Source organism: Panthera pardus, unplaced genomic scaffold, assembly GCF_024362965.1.
Source record: "Panthera pardus isolate Hobbes unplaced genomic scaffold, ASM2436296v1 HiC_scaffold_8, whole genome shotgun sequence".
NCBI lineage: Eukaryota > Metazoa > Chordata > Mammalia > Carnivora > Felidae > Panthera > Panthera pardus.
The window spans coordinates 33,875,831-33,900,890 of NW_026527013.1; the positions used below are offsets into that span (position 1 = coordinate 33,875,831).

The 25,060-nt window shown below is 45.5% G+C and overlaps 1 protein-coding gene across 1 annotated transcript in view; it reads right to left on the reverse strand.

Moving 5' to 3' along the window:
- Positions 1-24,113, reverse strand: part of LRIG1 (leucine rich repeats and immunoglobulin like domains 1) — a 114,143-nt gene extending 90,030 nt beyond the window's left edge. The window contains exon 1 of the mRNA XM_019469769.2: positions 23,763-24,113. Within this exon, the coding sequence (XP_019325314.2) occupies positions 23,763-23,986 (224 nt within the window). The 5' untranslated portion in view covers positions 23,987-24,113. The remainder of the gene's footprint in view (positions 1-23,762) is intronic.
- Positions 24,114-25,060: the final 947 nt, after the last annotated feature.

Below are 25,060 nucleotides of genomic sequence, written 5' to 3' on the forward strand. Positions count from 1 at the left end.
GCTCTTCTTCCCTTCACCTGCAAATAAAGGTCTATATACAATGCCCCTTGCTAGGTAAAAGTCAGAAGGGATAACTAGTTTTACTAATGTGACCTTCAGAACTCTGAAAACAGCTGTGCATTGTAGAAACGAGGTTCACACATGGATTCCTCCAATCTCTCCCCCATCGAATCTCCTCTCTGCCATGGATGCTAATTGAAGCTCCCTCCATCAGCTATGCTGGCTTCTTCCAAGGAGACGCACTGCTGTGCTCCCACGGCAGGAGCGACGGGGGGGTGGCAACTCCAGGTTTTCATGCCAAGGAAACTGAGGCACGGGACAAAGATGGCTCTCTCTCCAGAGAAAAATTAAAGAACCTGAAAGCTCTCTTGCAAAGCAGCTGGGAAGTGACAGACTTCTGAAGCCAGCTACCTGTGATGCACTAAATCTACTTTTCTGATACAATATACACAATTCTTCCCAAGTAGACAGGTATCCCTACCAACCCCCTCACCAGGACTCTGTATACTCCATGTAGCCCAATAAAGATGATCATACTGATAGCTGCCAACAGGTTGCAAATCACTTCAGTTCCTTCCTGAGCAAAATTACGATGGCAAGTGATGAGCTGTGATATATGATCCACGTGTGGCCTGTGAGGGGCCAACATTCCTACCTCTGCTTTAAATACGCCTGTGGAGTGAAAGCAGGCAAGCACTGAGCCCAAAATGGTAGCAGCTGAGGGTGTGGTCAGTTTTATTTTTTTCTTACATAAAAATATACACGACACTTAAGCAGCCAGTATTTCCTCACATACACTTAAGTTAATAATTCACAAACCAACTGACATTCATCAAGGATCAGAAAATTTAAAGGTGGTTTGTGCAAACACTCATGTTCCTGCTCTCACTTAACAGCTGGTTTATTCAACTGATGGCTTCTGTTGCCCTTAGGGGCAGGTAGTACCTCAAAATGTTATTTGTGAAGGCAGTTATACACTACCCAGGTCACTTAGCTTCTGAGTTTCACAGTATCTAAACTCCAGTAATCATTTTCCCCTCAGAGGGAACAGGTAGACAGTGATAGGAAGGCAAAGAGAGAGGACAAAGTTATCCCACTTTGCTGGTAACACTTTATTGTAATCATGCTCCCTCATTTCTAATCTGGTCCCTCCTAATGGACAATCCCCAAAGATGCCAAAACAATGCTGGAGCAGTAGGTATGGATGGAATACCGCTCATCTTAGAGGAAGGCTCTAGATCTCAGACCAGACATCCTTTTCTACATAAGGCATGCCTCTCTGCCTCAGCTGCCCTCTAAAACCGAGGGCCTGATTCCCTCTGCCCTCAGACCTTATGCTCCCCACCTCTCTCCTCTCTTTCTGTGTGTGTGTGTGTGTGTGTGTGTGTGTGTGTGTGTGTGTGTGTGAGAAAGTATCAGTTTATTCTTACAGGCATGAAAATTACCAAGTGAGATTGATATTACAAAGAGAGAAACAAATTTAGGCACAATTTTTTCCCTCTTTTTGGAAAACACATTTCTAAACATAATTTAACAGTTTGAGAAGTCATGAAATAATGCATTTTATTTATTTGGGTAATAATGAGACATTCTTATAGCCATACTCTTGATTTTTTTACTTCATATGATACTGAGAATTTTTTTTAATTCTAATTTTTTTAATTATTTTTTTAATTTACATCCAAATTAGCATATAGCACAACAATGATTTCAGGGAGAATTTTTTTTTTTTTTTTTTACTAGTTGACACAAAATCCTCTCTTTTTTGATCTCACTTGGTTTCACTCTCTCTAAAATCCTGCCTATGTGTGTTGAGAATAGGGGCAGGGAGAAGGAACCTAAGGAGCCTTTGCCAACCACTATTTGAGTGTCTCCATCCTGGTGCAGGATAGAAGGATTCTCAGTTGTTGGTTATGTTAGTTTTTCAACCACAGGAAGTTCAACCTTGGAGGTGTGAGTGGCAAAGCTGTGAACCCTCTACAAACACACGACCCACAGGGCAGTCTATGAATCCACGATAGCTGCACAGCCATATGCACACCCATGAACCTTGTAAACGAGGTTACACATTAACTACCACACATCTCAAGGAAGATCCTATCACCTCCACCATCTCCACACCTGTGATATCTCACCTTTAAAAGGGCTTTCTGGAAATTGCTACCACGAAGTTTAAAATAAATGCATACAGGTCCATTTTCTAATTTTTGTTTTTAAGAAACGGCTCCTTTCAGCAGGTACAGATGATCCCTCAAAGGCATCAAGTGAACCCCCAGGAGGCAGAAAGTAACACCACACGCAAAAGATGTGTAGGACGGCCAACCAGTGGTTATTTCTACAAGTGTGTGTAGACAGATGTTTCAGGGACACAGAGGAACAGTGCCTGGGATAATTCACACAGCAGAAAAGCCAGTGGTCACTCACACTTGGTCTGGAAATTAACGAACACACACATGCTTATTAAGCACCGGCTGTATGCCAGGAATGGCTCTGGGTTCTAAGACCATGCTGCAGAAGCTGGCCTCTACCCACAAAATGTTCACAGTCAGGAGGGGAAGACAGACGCTGAGGAGGTAACCAGAGATGTACTCTCAAGACTATCCCAGAATAAGATAGCAGCCACTCTTGCCTGCGTGTTCTAGGAAAGCCCTCTGAGGAAATGTTTAACCTCAGACCGGAAGAGAAAGATGAGTCAGGGAGGATGAGACCACAGGCAAAGGCTTCCAGGGAGGAAAAGGCTCAGCTGGGGAAGGGACTACCTCGTCCTATCTGGGGCAGAGCTCAGAAAGCCCTGGGTACCGAGTGACCAGAGCTGGGCAGGAGGAAAGGGTTCTGGGGCTTGGAGTCAAAGGGACGTGTAGCTGAGCCTCAGAGAGCCCACAGTCCAGGCTAATGGCTCTCACACTAAGACTCCAAAGCCAAGTCCCCTTCAGTATTAAAATGCAGAGTCCCAGGCCTCATGCCACAAATTCAGACTCTAAGGTCAATGGAGGAGTTAGAAAATGCCTATTGGCTAACTAGAGGACTAACAGGGGACCACCATATAATCCCTATTTCACTTGTTGAGAGATGGCCCACAGGCCTGTCTACCTACACTGGTGGATCGCCGAAGGTGGGGCTGTATGTTCACAAGCTGTACCTGTAGGCCTTCTCTCAGGGTCCCTTCAACCACCTGGAATCCCCACCTCTACCTATGTACTCGGCTCATCTAGAATGGGACTCAAGAGTAGGAAATTCCAAACAAAAACACAGAGAATCCTATCCTCTACATCCAAGCCTAAGGCTCTAAACGCTTACAGAGATTCAGCACTCGCCCCTGAATAACTCAATGAGCCCCTCTCCCTCTCATTTCTTGTTGTAAAGGAAACCGTTGCAAGGCCTCAGCTTCCTTTCCCATTAAAAGCCACCAGGGCCAGCGTTTTCAATTAGCTGTGTCAGCCCACCGGCCGAAGCCATCCAAGTTCAATTTGTCTTCCCTCCCCCAGCTTCCGGTTGCCACCAAGCACTTCACACCTCCCTATTGTAAAACCGTCCAGAGCAATTACCCTGCCTGCCTTTGGACAGCCTCAGTACTGCATTTCTGCCTAATTTATAGCTGCAAAGCTCTGTCAGCAAAGGCAGGCTTGCCCTGGAGCAGAGGAAATGCAGAGAAAATAGTCAGACCTGGCTATAAATGTATATGCACACCAAGTTTCCTGAGGTTACAGGTGGGCAAATCCCCCCATTCTCCTGGTAGAGAACACTGTGTAATGAGCTCCCACACAGACCCTTGAATCTGGATTCGTGGCAAGAATAATCACTGCTCTGTTCTCTAACATTTCCTCCTCTGCCTGGGATTACAAACTGGTAGGGGGGCGGGGAGGGGGGGCGGTGGTAAGTAAACCAAATAAGCCTGGTAAGTACTGCCCATTCTATTTCTACCTGAAGATCTGGTCTTAAAAAAAAAAAAAAATACCCAAAACCTTCAAAATGAAGTTTTTCTCTCCCTAAGTAAAACAGACGAAAGCATGTCTACCTGGGGAAAACCCCAAACCATTCAAAACTGTCCAACCTATCTCTTTTTTTTAATGACTCAGGTAAAAACTGGGCAAAGAATTGACATTCCTCCAAAGAAGATCTAAAAATGGCCAATAAGCACATGAAAAAATGCTCTGCCTCCGCAGTCATTAGGAAGATACAAACCCAAACCACAAGGAGATACCACTCCATCCCACTAGGATGGTTACCATTGAAAAGAACAGACAGTAACAGCTACTGGTGACACTGGGGACAGAGAGGAAACTTCATATGCCTGCTGGAAGACAGTCTAACCGCTCCTCAAAAAGCTGAACACATTTACCCTATGACCCAGCACATCCACCTTAGGCATATGCATACCCCAAGACAAAGGAAAGCAGACATGTGCAGAAAATTTTGCACACCAATGTCACAGCAGCATTACACAGAAGAGCCAAAAGTGGAAACAACCCGAAGTTCACTAACTCATCAACAGACACACAAAATGTGGTATATCCATCCAATGGAATATTAGGCAGCCATAGAAAGGAAAAGCACTGATACATGCTACAACATGCAAGGGCTGTGAAAATATTTTGCTAAGTAAAAGAAGCCAGACCCAAAAGGCTGGTATTATATGATAGGATTTACATGAAATATCCAGAATAGGCAAATCCATAGAAATAGGAAGTCGATGTGGCCAAGGGAGGGGAGGGAGAAAGCAGGGAGGGGCAGCTAGTGGGTCCGGGATTTAATTCTAGGGTGATGAACATGTTCTGGAATTAGTGACGATGGCTGTACAACTCTGTGAATATATTGAAAACCCTGGATTTCTTTAAAAGGATGATTTTTTTTTATGGAATTTGAATTATATCCCAATAAAGCTCTTGTTTTTTTTAAGGGAAAAAAAAACCCGCTGCCTTACCAGGCTCTCAAAATTCTAAACTGAAAATGCCAACTATCTACTTCTGTACCACAAACACACAAGAATACTTTTCCAAACGCTAGTAAACAAATGGAGAGCAGGCAAAATACCCAGATTCTGAGTGGTAAAGTCATGACCCCACCTTCCAAAGTCCCTCTTCCCAGTCAGTCTTTCCTGTGTCCTACACTCAGTGCCACAGCTCTGCTCGTGAAGACATCCATCGCAAGTGGAAAACCTCAGCTGGAGCATACCTTCCCACAGAAAACAAATTCTCGGGGTTTCGAAAGTGCATTTTTCTCTTCTTTTGAGTAATTATTTGACGAGGCTGTGGAAAGCAGGGTTCCCAATGCCAGCGATTCAAAAATTAGGAACACGCCAGAACGCAGAAGAAATGTCACCACAGCGGGGAGAAAATAAATTAGTCAGATTAAGATGAAGATCTAATTGATTAAGATCTACGTCCAGGCAGATTTTAGAATCAATGTGCTATTTCTGGAAGGCTAGAGACTATACATTTCCATTTTACAGGTTTTTTTTACGTTTATTTATTTTTGAGAGACAGAGACAGGGTGCAAGCCGGGGAGGGGCAGAGAGAGAGAGAGGGAGACACAGAATCCGAAACAGGCTCCAGGCTCTGAGCTGTCAGCACGGAGCCTAACGAGAGACTCGAACCCAGAAAACTGTGAGATCATGACCTGAGCTGAAGTCAGACGCTTAACTGACTGAGCCACATTTCCATTTTAGATTAAAATTCGTTTAAGTTCACTGAAAGCAGATATAAATGCCCAACGCCTCCCACGCTCCACCCCTGCACAGGTATGCTGGTCGTTCTTGGCCAAGAGCGTGTGCCCTAGCCCTCCAAATGCTGTCCTCGCCAGCAAAGAGGCAGTTAACTGGGAAGTCTGAAAGTCTAATGGGGCCTGGATGCTAACCAACATCAAAGAGATTCCAGTTGCTCCCCTTGTGCAATAAACTTCTTTCACCCAACATCATTCACACTTCGAAAGTGCAAAGTTCACTCTGATATTGGTGGCTTTCTCACTTTGTAGCTTTTTTGGCAAGTGCCCCTTGGCCTGGTTGTTCATTAATATATAATCAGAACATTAAAAGCATTGTTTCACCTTCTAGGGAGTCTGTGGCCAATTTAATAAAGCTGACATTGTGCCCAGCACAGGGGAACCACCTTGCAAGTGGCAGAGAATTCAAAGATGCACAGACTGGAAGATATATACATGTATATCACACACACACACACACACACACACACACACACACACACACACGGTTATTTCACAAGATGTTTTTGGTATTCCCACATGGCAAAGGGATAAGATTAAAATGTTTATCTTACCACAGAGATTGACCTGGCACTTCTTTCCTTTCAGTCCTTTCAACACCAACTTGCTTCTTACCTTTAAACCCCTCCCAGGAAGTAGTGATAGCTGTGGCAACAAAGACCAGTGAGTGAGAAGCATAGGGTCACACGCCCATCAGACAGGCTGTGAGAACACTGGTTAGCGCGCTTTTACTTTTCAGATCCGACACTCGCAATGACAACTCACTTTCAAGACCGTGTTTACTTTGCTGAAAGCCACATTCTAAACACGGCCTCGTCTGTAGAGGGGAGGCAGCTTACAGTCCAACCTTGTTTATGCTCCAAGGAGGTTTGACAGAAAAACCACATCAATTTGTTTTAAAATAATTTCCATTTGCTGGAAGCTGTTCCTGAAGGGTTCTCCGCCACGCTAATCTGCTCTGATTCCTACCAGCTGTAGGTACCAGGCACGCCAGCCACAGACAGGGCGGCTTGGGCACAGCCAGGCAGGCTGGCTGTGCGGGGGCTAGGGCAGTCCAGGGCTGCTTCTGGGCATCAGCAGAGCCACGCAAAGTTCCCCTCGACAACACATAATCGACTTTGGCTTAAGAAGAACACAAAGACATTTCCTAGTTCAGAGTCAAAAATCTGTGACGTGCCCACACAGAGCACGGTTTTCTATGCAGTGACACTTGGGAGAAAGAGGCTTTTCAGACTCTCAGAATCACATCACCTCTAGTTATCAGGGCTATGTATCTGCGTTCAAGCCCAAAGTTTACAGCCGGGGGCATGAAGATAATTTATTTGGCTAACTAAGCATCAGAAAAAGAAGGAAGTTAAAAAAGGAAACGTCTATGAGTAACACATATAAAGATCTTCACCTGCATTATCCAAAGAAATATGCATTAAAATAATCCAATGCAATTGCCATTTATTAAACTGGTATATGGTTACAGAAAAACAAAAAGGAACATCTAACGTTCATGAGGGTGTGGGGAAAATTTCCTATGTAAATTGGTGGCCTCTCGGAAGTAGCAGCACCAAAAATCTTAAGAAGTTGTGTATCCAGAGCAATCTGAATTTAATAACTCAGCCTAAGGAAACATGAATGTATAAACATATATTTATAAGGATGTTTACTTCAGTTTAGGAAAAAACTTAGATGCCCAATATCAGAGAAGGTTGAATTATGACTTAAACTGTAGTTTTTAAATTTTTATTTATTTATTTTGAGAAAGGGAGAGTGTGCAAGAGAAGGGCAGAGAGGGAGAAAGGGAGAAACAGAATCCCAAGCAGGCTCCATGCTGTCAGTGCAAAGCCTGGGGCAGGGCTCAATCTCACTAACAGTGAGATCATGACCTGGGCTGATATCAAGAGTCAGATGCTTAACCAATGGAGCCCCCAGGCGCCCCTTAAACTCTATTTTTAAAAATGTTTTAAGTTGGAGAAAATATGGTATCGAGTAAAAAAAAAAAAAAAAAAAAAAAAAAAGCAGAGTTACAAATGTATAGTGGCCTGAATTTTGTATTAAAAAACAGGACTCACAGTAGGTATTCAACCACAGACATCATATTCATACACCACAGTAATAATATTTAGCACTGGATAATGAGATCAATTATTCTTTTTTTTATTTTGTAGTTTCCTCTTTATTCAATTAACATGACTACCATGTGTCACCAGAAAATTAAAAGTAATTAAACTATATGCACAGTAACTAGACTACAGGTCAACAGCACAAAACCCCATTAACATGAAATCATGGTCCTTGACATATCACAACTTACTGGGTATAAAAGGGCCTTCCTGCAGATGCACAGCCTAAGATCTCGATACCACCAGGATAAAATTTGAGGCAGAGCTCACCGGGCTGAACAGAGCTCTCCCAACTACCTCTTGTTGCCATCTCTAGGACACTGGCCACACCTGAGATCCAAGCAGAAAGAGGCCAGATTTAGAAATCTATCTGTCCCAAGTCTCCTGCCATGGAAGTTTCTATAAACCTAAGTTGCTAGTTTGGACTGAACCACTGAGGACAAGGTAACCTGCCTTTAGTGTTCTTACAACTTGCTCCGGTCAAGGAGAGCAGCCTTTTCCTCTGCCAGCAGAGACGGAGAAAAACGACGTTGGCCTGACCATCCTTTTTGTGAAAGTAGAGGCCTTAGGAAAGTAAAGAAGAGCCAAGCAACCCAGACCAGCTTCCTGGCCAGGGCTCAGCATAAACTGAGCAGAATAACCACAAGGGGAAAGGTGTCTAGACAGCCTCAGTCTAGGTAAGAAACAACTCTTCCCTGCAGGGTCAACCCTCAATAAAACAGACTCCGAACACCAGCTCCAGCAACAGAGCAGATGAGAGTTGGGAAACGCACTGTGGGCTCCCTCACCAAACACAACATGAAGGAGAGCAGCCGGGTCCGGCCCAGCTGCCAAGGAGAGCCACCGGAGATCCACGAGGGACCCTATGTGGGAGACAGGTCACACACAGTGCTTACAACGAACAAGAGTTTCAGTAACAACACTTGGATATGGGATTTAAGAGCCACCTTCCCACAACAGAGGGACAAACAACACGGTCAGCTCTTAATGTGGCTGGGAAATTGCCTATCATCTTGCAAATCCAACTATTTGTTTCTTATTCCTTTCCATTCTTCTAAGTCTCTCAACACTAATATTTGGTGGGAAACAGAGGAAACTATCAAACAGACAAGGTACGTTTAGAAAATGTACAGACAGATGAGCCCCCGGGAGGCCTAAATTATCCTAAGTACTTAGAAAATGTCTTTCCATTGAATTAATAGGACCACACAGAATGAACACCAATGGCTCTATCTACATCGACATCGATAGAATGTGGGCCAGATTCTTGATGTACAATGGTATGGTTAGACACAAAACCAATCCCTGCTTTCAGGGAGCTTACAGACGAATGCGGGAGTCAGAGAGCGGTCGACTCATCACTTCCGCAATGAGCACTGCAGAGTTCTCAAGGCAGACTTCTAACCCAGCAGGGAAGGTTGGGAATGGTTTCCAAGAGAAGGGATGGCTAAGGGGTGATGAGTAGGAGGGAAGAATATTTCTCCAGGCAGAGGGAAGAGGATGTGAGGGACGTGACACAGGCAGTATTATAAGGGCATGGAAAAAGTCCCACGTGGTGGCCGGGGCACAGGGATCCACGGAGGAAGAAACAATGAACGTTGGAGATGTGGGTGGACAGCCAAAGCTTTAGGCGGTAGGAGTCTGTGACTCTGCAGAGACCCTGTAGCTGGCGGGGGTTTGGGGCGTGGTTGGCAAAACAGGTAGGAGAAAAACCTCCCCCATGCTCCCTAAAATCCGTATGCCTCAATGAAACAATAGAGAAGAAAAGCTGAATATAAAATTTATCATACAGAACCACTGAGGAATTCTCCCTTTCTTCCTTCCAGCTCTCTGCTGGGTCTTTTTTTTTTTTTTTTTAAGGTGAAGGGTGGGGGCCAGTGGACCACTGGTGGCTACCACACTCTCCCAGGACCACATATGTATCTCCCAGGGCTGCAGGACTCAAGGCATGCCAAGGATTTCAGGCAGAGTATAAACTCCAACGGCAGGCTAAACTGTTTATATGTTCTTGAGTTAAAAATACACCACTCAGGTCAGCGTTAACACCAGGGCCTTATCACCAAGGCTGTTTGTAAGCTGGTTACACAAGGCCAGCCTGTGACTCGCCCGACTTTTACATGTGCCTCAGTCTACAAATTGTCTCACGATACATCAGTGAGATTATCATAAAGCCACCAAATATACATGCATTTGAGAAAAACACTTTCCAAACCCAAGGATACTTTACTGTTTATAAATAGTTTACTTTTTTGATCCCCGAGCATATAATATTCGCAGTTGCTCCAGAAACCAAAGAAACACGGAACGGGAACACAAACCACAACCTAACAGAAACAATAAACAACAGATGGTGAGACATATGTGCCTGCTACCACCCCCTTCACCAAAGGGGCACACCAAAAATGGATTCTGACACACAAGTCTGCCAATGAAGAAGCACGCTCTTCAAGATCACTGTCAAGACACCATTTAGGCAGCACTGGCCGGAACTGGGCTAGTGCTTTAGGCCCCAAGCGTTGCAGGACCGATCCCTGGCCTCAAAGAATTCACAGAAAGGGAAGCAAGGACAAACACAAGAAAACCAACAGTACCAGTTCTTACCGTATTCTTTCGAAACACCAGCACGCAGAGGCAGGTTTGAGTTCTAGCTTTGGCAATCGCTAGACCCTGGGCTAGTCACCCAGCCCCTCCCGGCCTCGTGTACCATGCAGAGGGGAACGCATTTCACAGACCTGACATGATAATTACGTTACAGGACACGATTCCTGCTGCAAAAATGTGAACTGTAATTACTGCAGTGGCTGTGACAGCGACAGCTCACCTTTCTTAAGCTGTTGCCATGTGTCAGACTCTCCTCTGAAAGTTATACGTCATGTCAATTTCGCCCTCATAGCAAGGTTAGCGCTACAATTACCCTCATTTAACACAAGAGGAAGTCGAGTCAGAGGGAAGCTAATTGTCCAAGATCACCCAGGCAGCTTGGACTCCAGAGCCACCCCTCTGACCACTGTGTCCCCTAACAACATGGCTGCTTCATCCCCACTACAACCACGCGTGTGGAACAAATGGGGGCTTTGTAGACAAAGAGGACGCGTCGTTGTCTTCCCCAGCAGACCCTGGAACGCTGCACTGTTCTGGGCTTTTTGCTGCTGAACGTGGCTTGAGCTTACTTGCAGTGTTCAAGACAAATGCATCAATAAATTCAGACTCAAGTCCCATTTGCCTTAACTAATGATTCTAATTAGCTGATGTTTACACAATTTTTTTTTAAATCTCATGTGTCTCAAAACAAAGAGGAGGGGTCCCCATAAATAAGCGTGGCTGTCATGTTGCTTTCCATACATGGGCATGTCTATTTTAGGTATCACAAGCTCATGTCCAGCGATTCTGCCAATTTCACCTCAATGCTCTTTTTTTTTTTTTAAACTCTGACTAGAATTTTCCAACTACACTGTAACTTTAAGCTTTTGTGTTTCTTCTGCATTTAAAAAGAATGCCATTTCCCAATATATAACTCCCAGATGTAGAATTCACAGATGATTCATCTCGCAGAACAAGTGTTCGGAGACATCAGCTCCAAATAGAGGAAAAACTTGGAATTCCCTTCTCCCTCAAAATAAGAACTCGCCTGGATCTACTCGGCTCAACAAAGTTTGTTTTCAATTATATTTCCAAATTCTTTTAACAATAACTGCATGGCGTCTGGCACCAACACATCTGATGCTTTGAAGTGGTTCTCAAGCAGAAAGGAGAAAATAAGGGGAAAGGAAGGGAGGACCATCCATAATTTTTGTTCTAGGTCAACATTTTCTCCAAAAGTTCACCCTGCCACAGAAAATCAGACAAACCAGGGGCGCCTGGGTGGCTCAGTCAGTGAAGCGTCCGACTCTTGATTTCAGCTCAGGTCATGATCTCAGGGTTCCTGAGAATGAGTCCCACGTCCGGCTCTGCACTGACACTGTGGAGCCTGCCTGAGATTCTCTCTCTCCCTCTCTCTCTGCCCCTCCTCCACTCACACGCTCTCTCTCAAAATAAACAGTTTTTAAAAATTCAGACAAAACCCAAGCTATGACTTTTCACAGAAGGTCTGCAAGGAGCACTCGCCTCTGAAACTATCCCTTTACACGTCAGCTAATGCTGGATAGGAAAACAGATCCTCAACACAAAGAAAATGGCCTTTGACTCCTTGCATCTAACATCTAAAAACACTTCTGTTAAGTCCTCCACACAGGTCAATCAGGAGGAATCACACTTTGGAGGTAAACATCAGAAGCCCTTTACGAAACAATGATAACACGGGATCCTTTTTGCCCAGAAAAGATGCACCAAGCCCCAAGAAGGAAAGTCACATGTCAATTAACAAATAATTACCAGGAGCCCCTTGGTACATGAAACTCAACAATCCCCGAGGCTTTCAAATCTAGCTGGAGGAAGAAGACAGCGACGTGTGAAAACTTACTAACCTGAGAGACTCTGAGAATCCTGAGAGAGGACTAGATACATAAATAATGAGTGAATGAGGTCAAGTGAAAAACAGAGAATGTCTGACATTAACAAAAGAGGCTCAGAAGGATGGGAAGATTATTTGGTCTATTTTGATCTCAGAAAGCACATGAAAAAAGGCCATTTTTAAGTCTTAAAAGGGGAATGCTTTAAAAAAAATTCTAGTTCTTTGGATTATTTCCTTTAGTCCTAAAGTAGTCCCCTAATTCCTGTTAAACTTCCTGTCAAGAAGTTCCAAACCACTAATTGTGCCTCCCAACTTCACTGCATTTTAGCTGTATCCCCAAACAAGGTTCCACATTCCAAGGATTTGTTCTAAAGAAAAAAAGAGAAAAAAATCCAAAGGTTCCGTCTCATGACAATTTACATGACAAAGAATGAGTGGAAGGAAGAGAAAAGCCCAAGACGGTTCACTGAAAGCAGTAATAAACTCCATGTGGAAGAAAGGGAGATGGTCACAACACAGAAGATAAAAACTTCTAGATTCTGCACGATACATAAAGTCTTTTAAGGAGTCCAATGGTGACAGGATCACAATTTCCCAGAACAGCATCTGACCAAGAGGAAACTAATGACACAGGCAGATGGGTGCCTTTGGTATTAACCCAACCAAAAAAAAGAGTGAGAGACAGACTTTGCAATTGGGGAAACCAAGCCACGGGACTCTAGATATTAGGCCATTGGGTTTCTACCCTGAAAGATACACACAAACCATCTCTCTTGGTAAGAGTTAAAAGCTGCTCTGATACCCACCATGTTCCCACCACGACGAACCGGCTCAGAAAAGACAGACAAGGTGGTGTTTCACTGCCTTTCCTTTGGTGATTACTACTTAAATCTGTCACAGAAGGCCCATCTAGAAATTTAAGGCAGTACCCTCACTTATAACTTCACTCATCCCAAGTATGCACGGCAGGCCTGCTTGAGCTGCTGTGGCCCCCAAGAAAAGCAGAGATAAGCAACTCTTCGGAAAACCGTACCATTAATTTCTGTGCCTTTTTTGATCTAAACCTTAAAAAGCTCAATCAAAGATGTAAAATAGGTCTGCATTAGCTTCCATAGTTTTCTTGGGGTTTTGCAAAGGGAAAAAAGAGGCAATGGTCAAAGAAAGAAATACCGTGGAATATTTGCTCTGCTTCGATAAAACTTAAAGGCTTACTCATTGAAGTGTCTCCAGGCACACAGCCTTCGCTGCCCTGTGTATGCATCTGAGGATTCCACTCAGAATCCCCAAACATGCCAAGATTACTTGTAAGTAAGTACATTATAGACACACATCCATTTTCTAATTCTTGCCATCTGATGAACAGTAAGCTTATTTATTCCCTCTTTGCTTCAATTAGGATGGAATCATAAACCTGAAAATAAGGAGTCATAGAAGTCGTACATCCCTTTATAGGAAGGAAATTAATTATTTAGCCCAAGGTCACACTGTGAATCAGGGGCAGGGCTGGAACAAAACCCCAAGGTCTCCTGATACGCAGCCATGGGCTATTTTTCAGCCTACTACATTTCTGCCTTCAGAGTTTAAGAAAATTAATGTTTCCTTTCAGTTCAATAGTTTTTATTCCTCTTTGGTAAGGAACCCCTTTATGAAGCTTCATGAAATGTAGCCTTTCTGTCCAGAAAGATGTACTGAATTCCAAGATTTCACATATACTGAATTTCCCTCCCCCTCCCCCCAGCAAATAATATTTGAGGTCAGCCAGTCTTATTTTAGGACAGTCTGGAATTCAATATAATTTAATCGTTTCTAAGTACGGTTTCAAAGGAACTTGTGAAAGCACCCAAAAATGTCCACAGAAGAGTTCCAGATTTTTCTCCTGGGCAAAGCACAGCCCTCGGTGAGGTCAAATGCCCATGGCCGGCAGTCCTACACAGACACCATCTCTGAGGAAATGTTCGGAGGAATTTGGGATGAGGCAGGCTTTCACAGCTACAGAACATTTCAGTTTGCTTTCTGGACCTCCTGTCCTCCCAAGGCAGAAGGCAACCCCATCCCCTCCAAGCTGCAGCTTCTGCATCATCAACCAACTTCCTGGAAGCAATGAGTTCTTCTGGCTGTTTATAAGTTTTGCAAGCACTGGGAGCCCGTGTGCCAGAAACTCACACCAGCCCAGGTGGAGAGAAGAAATCACTGAGCAGCCCCCAAATTAAAAGTAAAATGCAAACTAAAACCTAGGCAAGATGCATGGTCATGGACCAAGGTACCGCACTGCTAAAATCGGATGAAAGAATGTAATTATTCCAATTTGCAAAACAGAAATTAAATGCATAGTCGAAATTTCTCAATTGTCAGTTTTCCACCACCCATAGATTTTTCTTAAACCCTTTGGCATGTGCTTCCACTTTTCTAGAATTCGCTGTAAGATGGTATCTAATCAAATATCATATAAATTTAATTAAGCCTAATATATCCATGAGTTTAACCGGACCACACTGGACAGCTTTAAAAACCACGGACCACTCCATAACCGAAATTGAATTCAATTTTCACAAATATGGAAATAATTCCATAAGCCATGATAAGCGAACAGAACTTGGGGAACAACATAACTCCCATTCAGATTCCTAAGTAAGTGACGCTCAGCGTTAAAACCTGAAAGGATCTCCCAAATAAAAACGGCGGCGAAGGCTAAGGAGAAATTAAACTATGGACTTAAACAAAACAAAACAAAACAAAACCATTCTGCAGCTACTTGAAGAAAAGCATTTTCAAGTCTGTGTGAAGTTGAAATCAAGCACAGAGGGTTCCAGGAACCGAGTTCTTTGCTTTTGGAGGATTTTCTTATAGGGTGCCTCTAACTCTATTTAAAGCAGCCTCAAGTAGCCACAGCTGGAGGGTCAGGCCTTGCAAAGTAAACAACAGTTAACTCAATTCTGACTCAAGACTTAACTACAACCAACAGTTAATTACCCCTCTGTTAACCAACAATATCTGAAATATCACTTTTTAAATTACACTTTTGAAATCATGTTTGTTCACTAATGGCTTCCAATCAGCAATTAATAGCACAGTTGAAACATCCCAATAAAGAGCTACCAGGGGAGTGAGCAGAGTTCACCAGAATTGCACACCTCCGGCAAAGGACGCTAGAACAAAAGAACTTTCTAAGCACCTCCCACAAGAAGGAAAAAAAAAAAAAAACCCACCTCTATTCCAAGAACATATAAATGCAGAGCACACACAGTATGTGCTCAATAAACATTCTGTAAATATAGCTTAACCACAATTCCTTTCAGAAGAACACTTAAGTGATTTCTTTCAAATATTGTTCAAATTCACATTTCGTAAAACCGCCCTAAAATAAGAGGCAAGTTATTTGAATGACAGATTATAAATTGGTAGAAGGAGCAAAGGACAGGTAGTGGGTGGGGTAGGGGGGAGCACTTGCCTCCATTATCTCCACCTCATTTCTCAACATCTAGATAATTCTGCTTGCTGGACAGACCCTCCCTCATTTCTTCCTAATAATGAGACCTTGAGGACACAAAACAAAACAAAACCCTGCAGATCTTAGATTAGAGATCTATGCACCACAAAAGTTGAAAGAAAAATCAATGCAAAGTGCTTAAAAAGAGACAGACCATGCTTTCTTTAAACTCTCTGAATGCCACCTTTTGCCAAAACAAACTGAACAAGCAGTGATTGGAACCTGCATCCTGGTTCATAAGGAAACCAAGATGTATTAGGACTTGCAGAGATGAACGGATTGGTTGTTCACACAATGGGCTTTACCGGTTATGCTAGATTAAATAGTAATAAAGACGCCAACAATCGCAGCCGTTCATGTGGGCAAGGCTGTGAATTGTGGCCATTCACTGGGGAAGGGACGCAGGTACAGGTGCAGAAGGATCAACAGCAAATGTCTTTTCAGATAGCATCCTTGCCAGATTCCTCAAATGACCCTGTGCTCACCACCCATGTCCCCGTACAATACAACTGCAGACAAACCCAAACACATGAAAAATGTCAGAGTTCTCCAGCTCTCTGCATACCACCCAACAATCACCTCCCCTCACCCCTCCTCCACCCTCAAACGTTTCCAAAGAGAAATGGGTACAGCGCAGGATTCAGCTGGCCCCAAAATCTGTAACCTAACCCCTGCCTGGAGGAGTGCACCTGCATTTTTCCGAGCCATTGACTAAGAGGCGCGACCTGCGTCTCAGTAGGGCTCAGTTTCAATGAAACCAGGGAAATAATAGGATAAAATTATTAGTTTAAGGGCCTCTCAGTTCTCTGTCTCCTTCGCACACCCACCTCCCAAAGGATAATGCTAAACTGACAGAAGTATTTGCACAACTGGAATACATTTATGAACCACCTCAATAATTTTTGCTAATTGCATAATTTGTTAATTTGCTGCAACTGTTCACAGCTTCCCGCCAGGTTGCTCCGCGATTCCCAAGGGCACGTGAAGTTTTACTTGTTTCACTTTCTGCAAATCACCAAAAACTTCATGAAAGAAGGCCAAGTGGGATGTGAGCCCCGCCACCTGCCCACTCCAAAACAAGCCCTTCAGATAGGAAAAGGGAACCTTTCCTAGGAAGCCTCTGTCACCAGGAAATCTGACGTGGAGGGCCTGGCCATGAGAAGATGCAAAATTTGAGTTACTACCAGGGCTTTAACCTTCGAGCTGTGCCCCGCAATCACCAGCGAGTTGACAGACTCACACTGACGAAGTGGGCTAAACCCAAGTGTTATCTGTCTTCATAGTACCTGCACATAGAATATTAGGATCCCCTTTGTAGAAACAAGGAGATTTGCCCCAAATCACATGTTAGCTCTGGGGTGGTGGACCCAGGGATGGCCCCTACAAATAATTTCAATCTTAACACCATTCCCTAGAGAAGGGTATGTGCTGGGTGTGATCACCAGGGATGAAGGCATCCACATATCTAACGGAGTGAAAGAGAAGAAAGCTTCACCCTCACCCAATCTCTTCCCCACCAATAACCCACCCCAAGACCCAGGGTCCAGCTGAGTGGGGAACACTCATTTTGAGGACAAAGAGAACAACTAAAGGCAGGACACAGACAGCATGAGCATGAAACCCAGGGAAATGGAGCAACCGCTTTTTTTTTTTTTAATGTTTATTTATTTACTTTTTAGAGAGAGCAGTATCAGGGGAGGGGCAGAGAGAGACGGAGACCCAGAATCTGAGCAGGCTCCAGGCTCTGAGCTGTCAGCACAGAGCCTGACCCAGGGCTCAAACCCAGGAACTGTGAGATCATGACCTGAGCCAAAGTCTAGCGCTTAACCGACTGAGCACCCCCCCAACCCAGGCGCCCCTAGGGGAACAGCTTTTTAAGAAACCGAGTAACTTTTGTAAGCAGTTAGGCTTATGGCTTGTGTCTCAGAAGACTACGCATAACATACTTGGATAAGAACCACGTATTAAAAATTAGATTATATAATATAGAAATACATAAGGCAAAAACCCTTTGGATAAGAAAAATTCATAAGCATACCCCCCTCCAAAAACAAACAAAAACTAGGATACAAATTGGCAACTTCCAATTATACCATACACAAATCACATTCTTTTTTTTTTTTTTTTGACAATCCTGATTTATCTATTCATTTCGCTTCATGACAACAATGGTCACGTATAAAGTTTTTCAGTAGCAACTTTCTTAGCCACAGTCACGGAATTGGCCAATTAACTGGTGAGTCTGTACTATTAAACCCTACAGATAGATAGATAGATAGATAGATCGATAGATAGATAGATATAGATAGACAGTGCAGGTTCCAAGAGGGTAAATGGTTGTGAAAATTTTAACCTCTGGTCTTTAAAGTCCTACTTCTTTGCATGGGGAGATACAAACAGATCTGAGCTTCTTGTTCATTCTCACACTTCAACTTGATACAAAAGCAGAAGACAATCACATCACTGACACACAACATGAACTGAAACCATGAGGTAGATGGACTAGACCCCATAGACTCAATGTCATGCTTAAGTTATTAAAACAAAAAACAAACCACCAAACACTACTAACAGTCCCTGAATTTCCCACAGGCCAAGGAACATTGGGGATTTTTAGATATTTCCCCTCCTCTCCCTGGGAATTTTTCTTCCCCCCCCTCCTCCCTCCTGTCTCAAGACAATGCCTTCAGCCTTTGAAACTGCATCCATTGTAAACAGCTCTGAATATTAACACAGCCCAGAGTCCTGTTGGCTTTTAAAAGACCCCCAGGGTTTCAAATTGCAGTTGCTGAAAAGGGGGAAGGTCCCCAAAGAACAAATGTCACCAAGCTCATTCAAAAGGAGTTGAAAATTAGGCTTGCTCATGAAACTTACAGTTCTTCAACCCATGGGGTAAGTCAGAAGAATCCTTTTGAGTTTTAAACAAATGAGAAAAAAAGAAAAGACAAGACTCTGGTACAACCAACATCCATTATTACTTATAGACTTTGAATTCAATGAATCCCTTTTCCAGACTTCTCTCTCCTTTGGATGTCACTTTTAAAATAACCATAGGCTATGTTAAACAACTTCCCTGTCCTTGGCTCATAGGCCTTCAGGGCTTTAGCAGGTGCACAGAACTGGGCCAGGTGCATTGTTAAGTGACAAAAAAAAAAAAAAACCCTAGTGGCTCTCTCGCATTCCTGTCCGCCCTGAAAGGGAGGATGCTGAAAAGCCCTTGCACCAAGGAGACACTTCTACAGAATGGGGGAGAGGCCCTTTCATTGTGAGCACGGTGTCTCAGGGAGAAAAGGTCAGCCAGAGGCCATCCCAATGTGCTCAGGGAAGGCTGCGTGGGGAACCCAGGCAAAGAAATGAACACTGCAGGGAGAGAAACCCTTAACTGAACGATCGGAGCTAGAGGACCGGGGCATCAGGACATCCAGGAGGAACCAGCTCTTATTACATTGCATTGAATCGTCTTCTTTTGGAGATGATGAATTATTCCTGACAACACATTCCAAAGCCCAAACCCTGTGAAATCTAGCGACCAAATGTGATTATGGAAAGAGAGGAGCACATCTCTTTTTAAAATAGTCCCTGGGAAAGAGGCCACGAACAGTTCTGACATATCCTAAAGGCAAGGGGCAACTGCGTGCCAACACAGTTCACTTCTATGAGGACGTGGGAGTCTCTGTACGCTTTGTAATTTAACAGTATTCAAAAATTACATTTGATGCTTATAATTTCACATCAGAGGGACTTAAATAGTGTGCCTTTCTCTCAAGGCACCCAATTTTATTTGCCAGATTTCCTTACTCAAAACAGGTATTGGAGATCTAGTAACAGACAAGTGCTTCACCACGGAGGGGAAGAGAGGCCAGGCCAGGCTTCTGACACTTGTTGCAAAGACAAGGACCCTGAGCCCAAACTAATTATTCCTCAAACTCTGAGAGCACTTGCACCTTTCAGATGTTCTGCCATTAACCTGTGTTTCTGAGGTTCCCTATTCCAAACAACCGCTGCCCATCTTCATAAATCACAAGATGGCGAAGGTCTGCTGAGTTCTTCAGTTTTACATAGAGCCACAAAAAGGAAAACGGGCAGAAGGGAAGACCTCAGGGCAACCCTGACAATAATCAACTTCTCAAAACACACACACTCATGCACACACACATACGCGAATCTTAGCTGAGGTTCTGGAACAATTTGGTCATCGTTACTTTAAATCTAATTTGCATAAACAGGATGGGAAGTATTTTCCAAATCCTTAATTCACAACACTCTGCACACCTGGCCCTTCCAGCACAGCTGTAAAATTTGAAAGACAAAGGCCCTCTTTGCTTCACAACTACAATGGCAACCTGGGCTGGTGCTTATTTTCTAATGCAATCCTGAGCACCACTTTGGAGCCAAAACCCACAAGGTTAGATTTAAGCCCCTGGCTTGGTCCTGCACTGGCATAAGGAGACCTAACACAAAGAGACCCAAATCAATACACTCATCTTAACGTGGCTCAGGAGAACCACACTCGGAGTCCTTGAGTGAAAGTCCTTACTTTAATTTTTTTTTTTTTTTACGTTTATTTATTTTTGGGACAGAGAGAGACAGAGCATGAACGGGGGAGGGGCAGAGAGAGAGGGAGACACAGAACCGGAAGCAGGCTCCAGGATCTGAGCCATCAGCCCAGAGCCCGACGCGGGGCTCGAACTCACGGACCGCGAGATCGTGACCTGAGCTGAAGTCGGACGCTCAACGGACTGAGCCACCCAGGTGCCCCCCTTACTTTAAAAAGCCCTGTCTTGTCTTCCCTCCACAAAAAAGACCACTGAAAACCCGGATTTGTTCCTCCAGGGCCTGCCCTCCTTCCTATCCCAATGCCATGAGCCACCATGCAGCCCCCAGAACAGTTAAACCAGCAACCTACTGTGCTCAACCTCATGGCACAGGTAAGAGTCTAAGGTAAGTTGTATTTAATACTGCTTAAACAGCTTCTGAAGCCCTGCTCTCAAAAATAATTTCAAAGAAAGCAAACATCTAAGTTCTAAGAAGTCCAACTTCTTCTAAAGTTCTGGGAAGTGGGAATAAGGCTTGGCAGTGCTTGGTGCTATTTATGAATGTGCTGGTCGGGCTATGCCAATCTCACCTACGTCATGGGATGGCAGACTCAGTTATGGCTCAACTACTACAACCATAAGTTATTGTGCTGAATAAGTTATCCTGAGGCCCCAGGAATGAATGTATTTTCCCTTCTACCAGTGCCACTCCATTTTTTCTATTCAAACTGCATTTACGTTCACTAGGAAGAAATTTTACTTTCCCTACGCTAAGCCTAGGAGCAACTCCAAAATTAGATGCACTGTTTACAAAAGCAAAAAACAAAACAACAAAAACTTCCATAAAACCACAGGTCCCCTTCTATCTCAAACCCACAGCCTGAAATTGTTTGAACTAGCTGCAGTAAATCTAGTTCATGGGGTTATAAATGAGCTCAAAGCAATTTTCTAGACACAATGGATTAAGGGTATAAACTTGGTGAAACTACAAGATATTTTATTTTATTATATACAGAGACTTTCTCTCCTAAAGTCTTGCTGAATCACAGCCAGGAATATAAACCATGTAACTATCCTGATAGAAAACTCAGAATAAGACTAATGATTTAAATGGAGAAATCTGGTCTAGAAAACACACACACACACACACACACACACACACACACATACACACACACACACACACATACACACACACACACTACAACACACTTCATTTTTCTATAACCAGAAAAATGACTTTACAAATATTTTCCAAAAGATACCCATTTTGTAGTGAACATGGTATTAACACATACTAATCAGAAATCACTATTCACATCTCAAAATCTAATCAGTTAACACCATAATCAGTATAATCACATCGACTGAAGCTCAAAATACCCACTTAGGTATTTACTGGTCATCAAATGTGTGAGTAAAAGAGACAAGACTGCAATTTAAAAGGTATTTATGTCATGTGAAACGTCACTCCCAAGCAACAGGAAGCCAAAAAAATGGCCAGTAGTTTTGCTCCAAAAATTAAAGGACAAGGCAAAGTGGATCTTGTGACCACAGGAAAGTGCCAATAACAGGACACCCTATGCTGTCTGCAAAGTCACTACTTCTGAGCTAAGTGCCTTCCCCACAATGCCATGAACATATGGCATTGGTAGTCATTCTTCCAACAGGTGAACACTCAAGAAGTTATTCTGATTCTGCCCACGTGATTTTATTTGAAAAACTATCCTAAGAAAACATAAAGGAAAAACCACAATACCTCAGACTGCCCCAAGTAAATGAAATACTACCTACTGGCAAGGCTGGGCTCTATCTATCTCCTACTACTTAACAGCCACTGCCTCTATTAAACCCCCCACTACGACCACTGGTCTTCACTAAGTCACTGAATCACATAGAAAAAGCAGAAAATTGCAGGGGAAAAGCTAACCATAACAAAAGTCCAGCCTCAGAACTCTGAAGAACTTGATCCTTAGGCAATATGTAGCATGATGTGAGTTAAAGATCTGCACCCCGTTTTCAGAGGCACCGGCTCTTCACGTGTGAAAGGAACCAACTTTTCTTCTTTCCCCTTCACAGCAGCCAGATACCCAAACCACTTTTTCTTAGCTCAGGCCACAGGTGTTGGTTAAAAGTTATGTCATCAGTTGTCCCTTCTTCAAACACTGAATGTCCTGTCTGAGGACACTCCTGTGCCCCTCTACATTCTAGGAAAGACGTCCAATTATCCAACTAAAAAGCAGATGACTCAAGCTAGGCCTTTTCTGGAAGATATTCATAGTTCTGCATAGATGCTAATTACCTATAACTCGATAGGATTTGACTCAGGACCATATTCTTAAAAGTAGAAAAAAGGCTATTATACTCTACCATATTTAGTGAAGTCTAATGCAGCTTTTTCCTGCCAACTCTCCTGTAAGAAGGGTCCCACTAAGTCCTGATAGGCCAAAACCGTGACAGCACAGAAAAGAATGTCTTTCAGGTGAAACAAACAGCTTAAATCAAGCAAGTCCCCGGCACCCTCTCCTGAAGTAACACAACTCCAAAACTAATTTGCACCCTTTACAGGGGAGAAATGCTCAAGTGTGGGCTCCACCCTACTGGACCATCAAGCCCAAAAGGAAGGGTCTGGAAACACAGCTCCCTAATGCCCATCAGGTGGAAAGAGACCAGCACCCTCAGCAATCACAGATCCAGGAACTCTCCAAGTCCCCTAACTCAGGGCTGTTCCGGGGAAGGCAACCTTCCACCGTGGCCACAGCCAAGTCAGGCCACGGGGTCCTGGGGGAGGAGAAGGCTGCTACACGCGCACTCTCGCTAATAAATAATGTAAATGGAAGACTGGAGCCAAGAGTCACCTTCATTCATTACCCACTGGAAGGCCAAGGAGCTCAGACACCAAAGAGTTGGGTTACAGGAGAGGAAAAAAAGAAACACACACCCGCAGACCCCAGACAGACTTCCTCACACTCTCGCCTCCAGATGTTTCCCACTCCACCCACACACATACGCACAAACACCCTCGCCTCCACACTCTTCACTCACACTCCCTCACCTTCAGACTCTACCTCCCAGATCGCCCTCAGGCCCCGGGGCGCAATCACCTCCACACCCTAAAACCTATGCTCGCTCACCTCCAGACCCCACGAGGAACAGCCTGTTCTCCCATGGAGCCGCATCACCCACGTTCTCACCTCCACACCCCAAAACCTATGCTCACTCACCTCCAAACGCCACGAGGCACACTCTTTTCTCCCCAGGACCCTCACCACCCACGTTCTCACTTCCACACCCCCATTAGGCACACTCTTCCCCTCCGGACCCCCATGTACGATCTCACCACCGCGACACACACACAGGCACGCCCCTCAATCCGCACGCCCTTCCCGGGTAAGCACCCCAGCCTCCCCGTCCCCAAGTGACAGCGACCCGGGGCTCAGGGGAAGGGCGGCACTTACAGGCTCCGCGTCCAGGCGGGCAGGTCCGGAGGCAGCGCTGCTAGCCCGCGCCCGCCGCAGTCCAGCGAGTCCCCCGCGCAAGTGCAGGCGGCGGCGCAGGGCGGTCGCGGGCCGGCCGCAGCCGTCGCCGGCCCCAGCCGAAGCAGCAGCAGCAGCAGCAGCCACAGGAGAGGACAGGGCGAGCGGCGCGGGGCCCCGAAAGCTCCCCGGACCGGCCGCGCCATCTTGTCTGGAACGCGCGGCGAACTCGGGGCGCGGGGGCTGCGAGGTCCCGGACGACCGCAGGCACCGGCTGGTCCGCGGGGGCTCCGCTCGACACTAGGCTCCGCGCCGGGGCATGGCCGCCCGCACAAGTTTCCCCCGCTGCCGCGGCTCCGGCGCTCAGCGGGCCCCCGGTGCCCGGACCGCTCCGCAGCGCCCGGCTGGGGCCGCGAGCCCCGCGCCCATCCGGGCCGACCCGGCTGTGCTCGCTGCGAAGCCCACGGATCCGGGCAAGAGCTGCTCGGCCGGCTCTCCTCGTCCTCCCGCCGCGCTGCTGGCCGGATCTTGAGCCCCCGCGCACGCCAACTGCCGCCGCCGCCGGCCGAGGGCAGTGCGGCTGCCTCTGCTGCACAGAAAGCGCTCAGCCTCGCAGCCTGAGCTGTGCGCCCGAATGCATCTTCCTCTCGGCTCGGAGCGCCCGGCAGCCGACTCCGGGCTGGACGGCACGGTCACCCCCGCACTGCTTCGAGGGCCCCGTGCGCCTGGCTGTCCCAACGCCTTAGGCAGAGCGCGCGCGCGCAGTTCCGGGCTGTGCGCGGCTCCTCAGCGAGGCGAGAGCCCAGCCGACCTCGCGGCGGAACAATCAGTCGCTTGCCTCTCGCCTCCCCGCGGCCCAGCCCCGACGGGTCCCCGAGGCTCCACCCCCGGCCGCTCGCCCTCACACACCCCCTGGGCTCCGCGCCCCGCGGCCTTCTGCGGGCCCACGTTGGATGCTTTGCAACAGCGCCCCGCCACGCCCCCTGCCTGCTGCTCATTGGCTGCCGGAGACCAGGACGACCAGCCCGGAGAGCCATTGGTGCGCTCACCATGATCCCGCCCCTCCGACCACCCCGCCCCACTCTCTTTTCCCACCCAAGGTGTGAAGGGCGGGGGACTGGGAGGAGAAAGGGTGAGGCGTCCTCCGAGTCTTAAAGGGGACTTGCAGTCTGGTAGTGGGAAAGCGGGATGCCGACTGGAGAGAGGAGGAAAGACATGCCCTCTGGGGCTAGAGGAGGAGAGAAAGTTGATAAAGAGGGCAACGCCTCCACTTTGCAGTA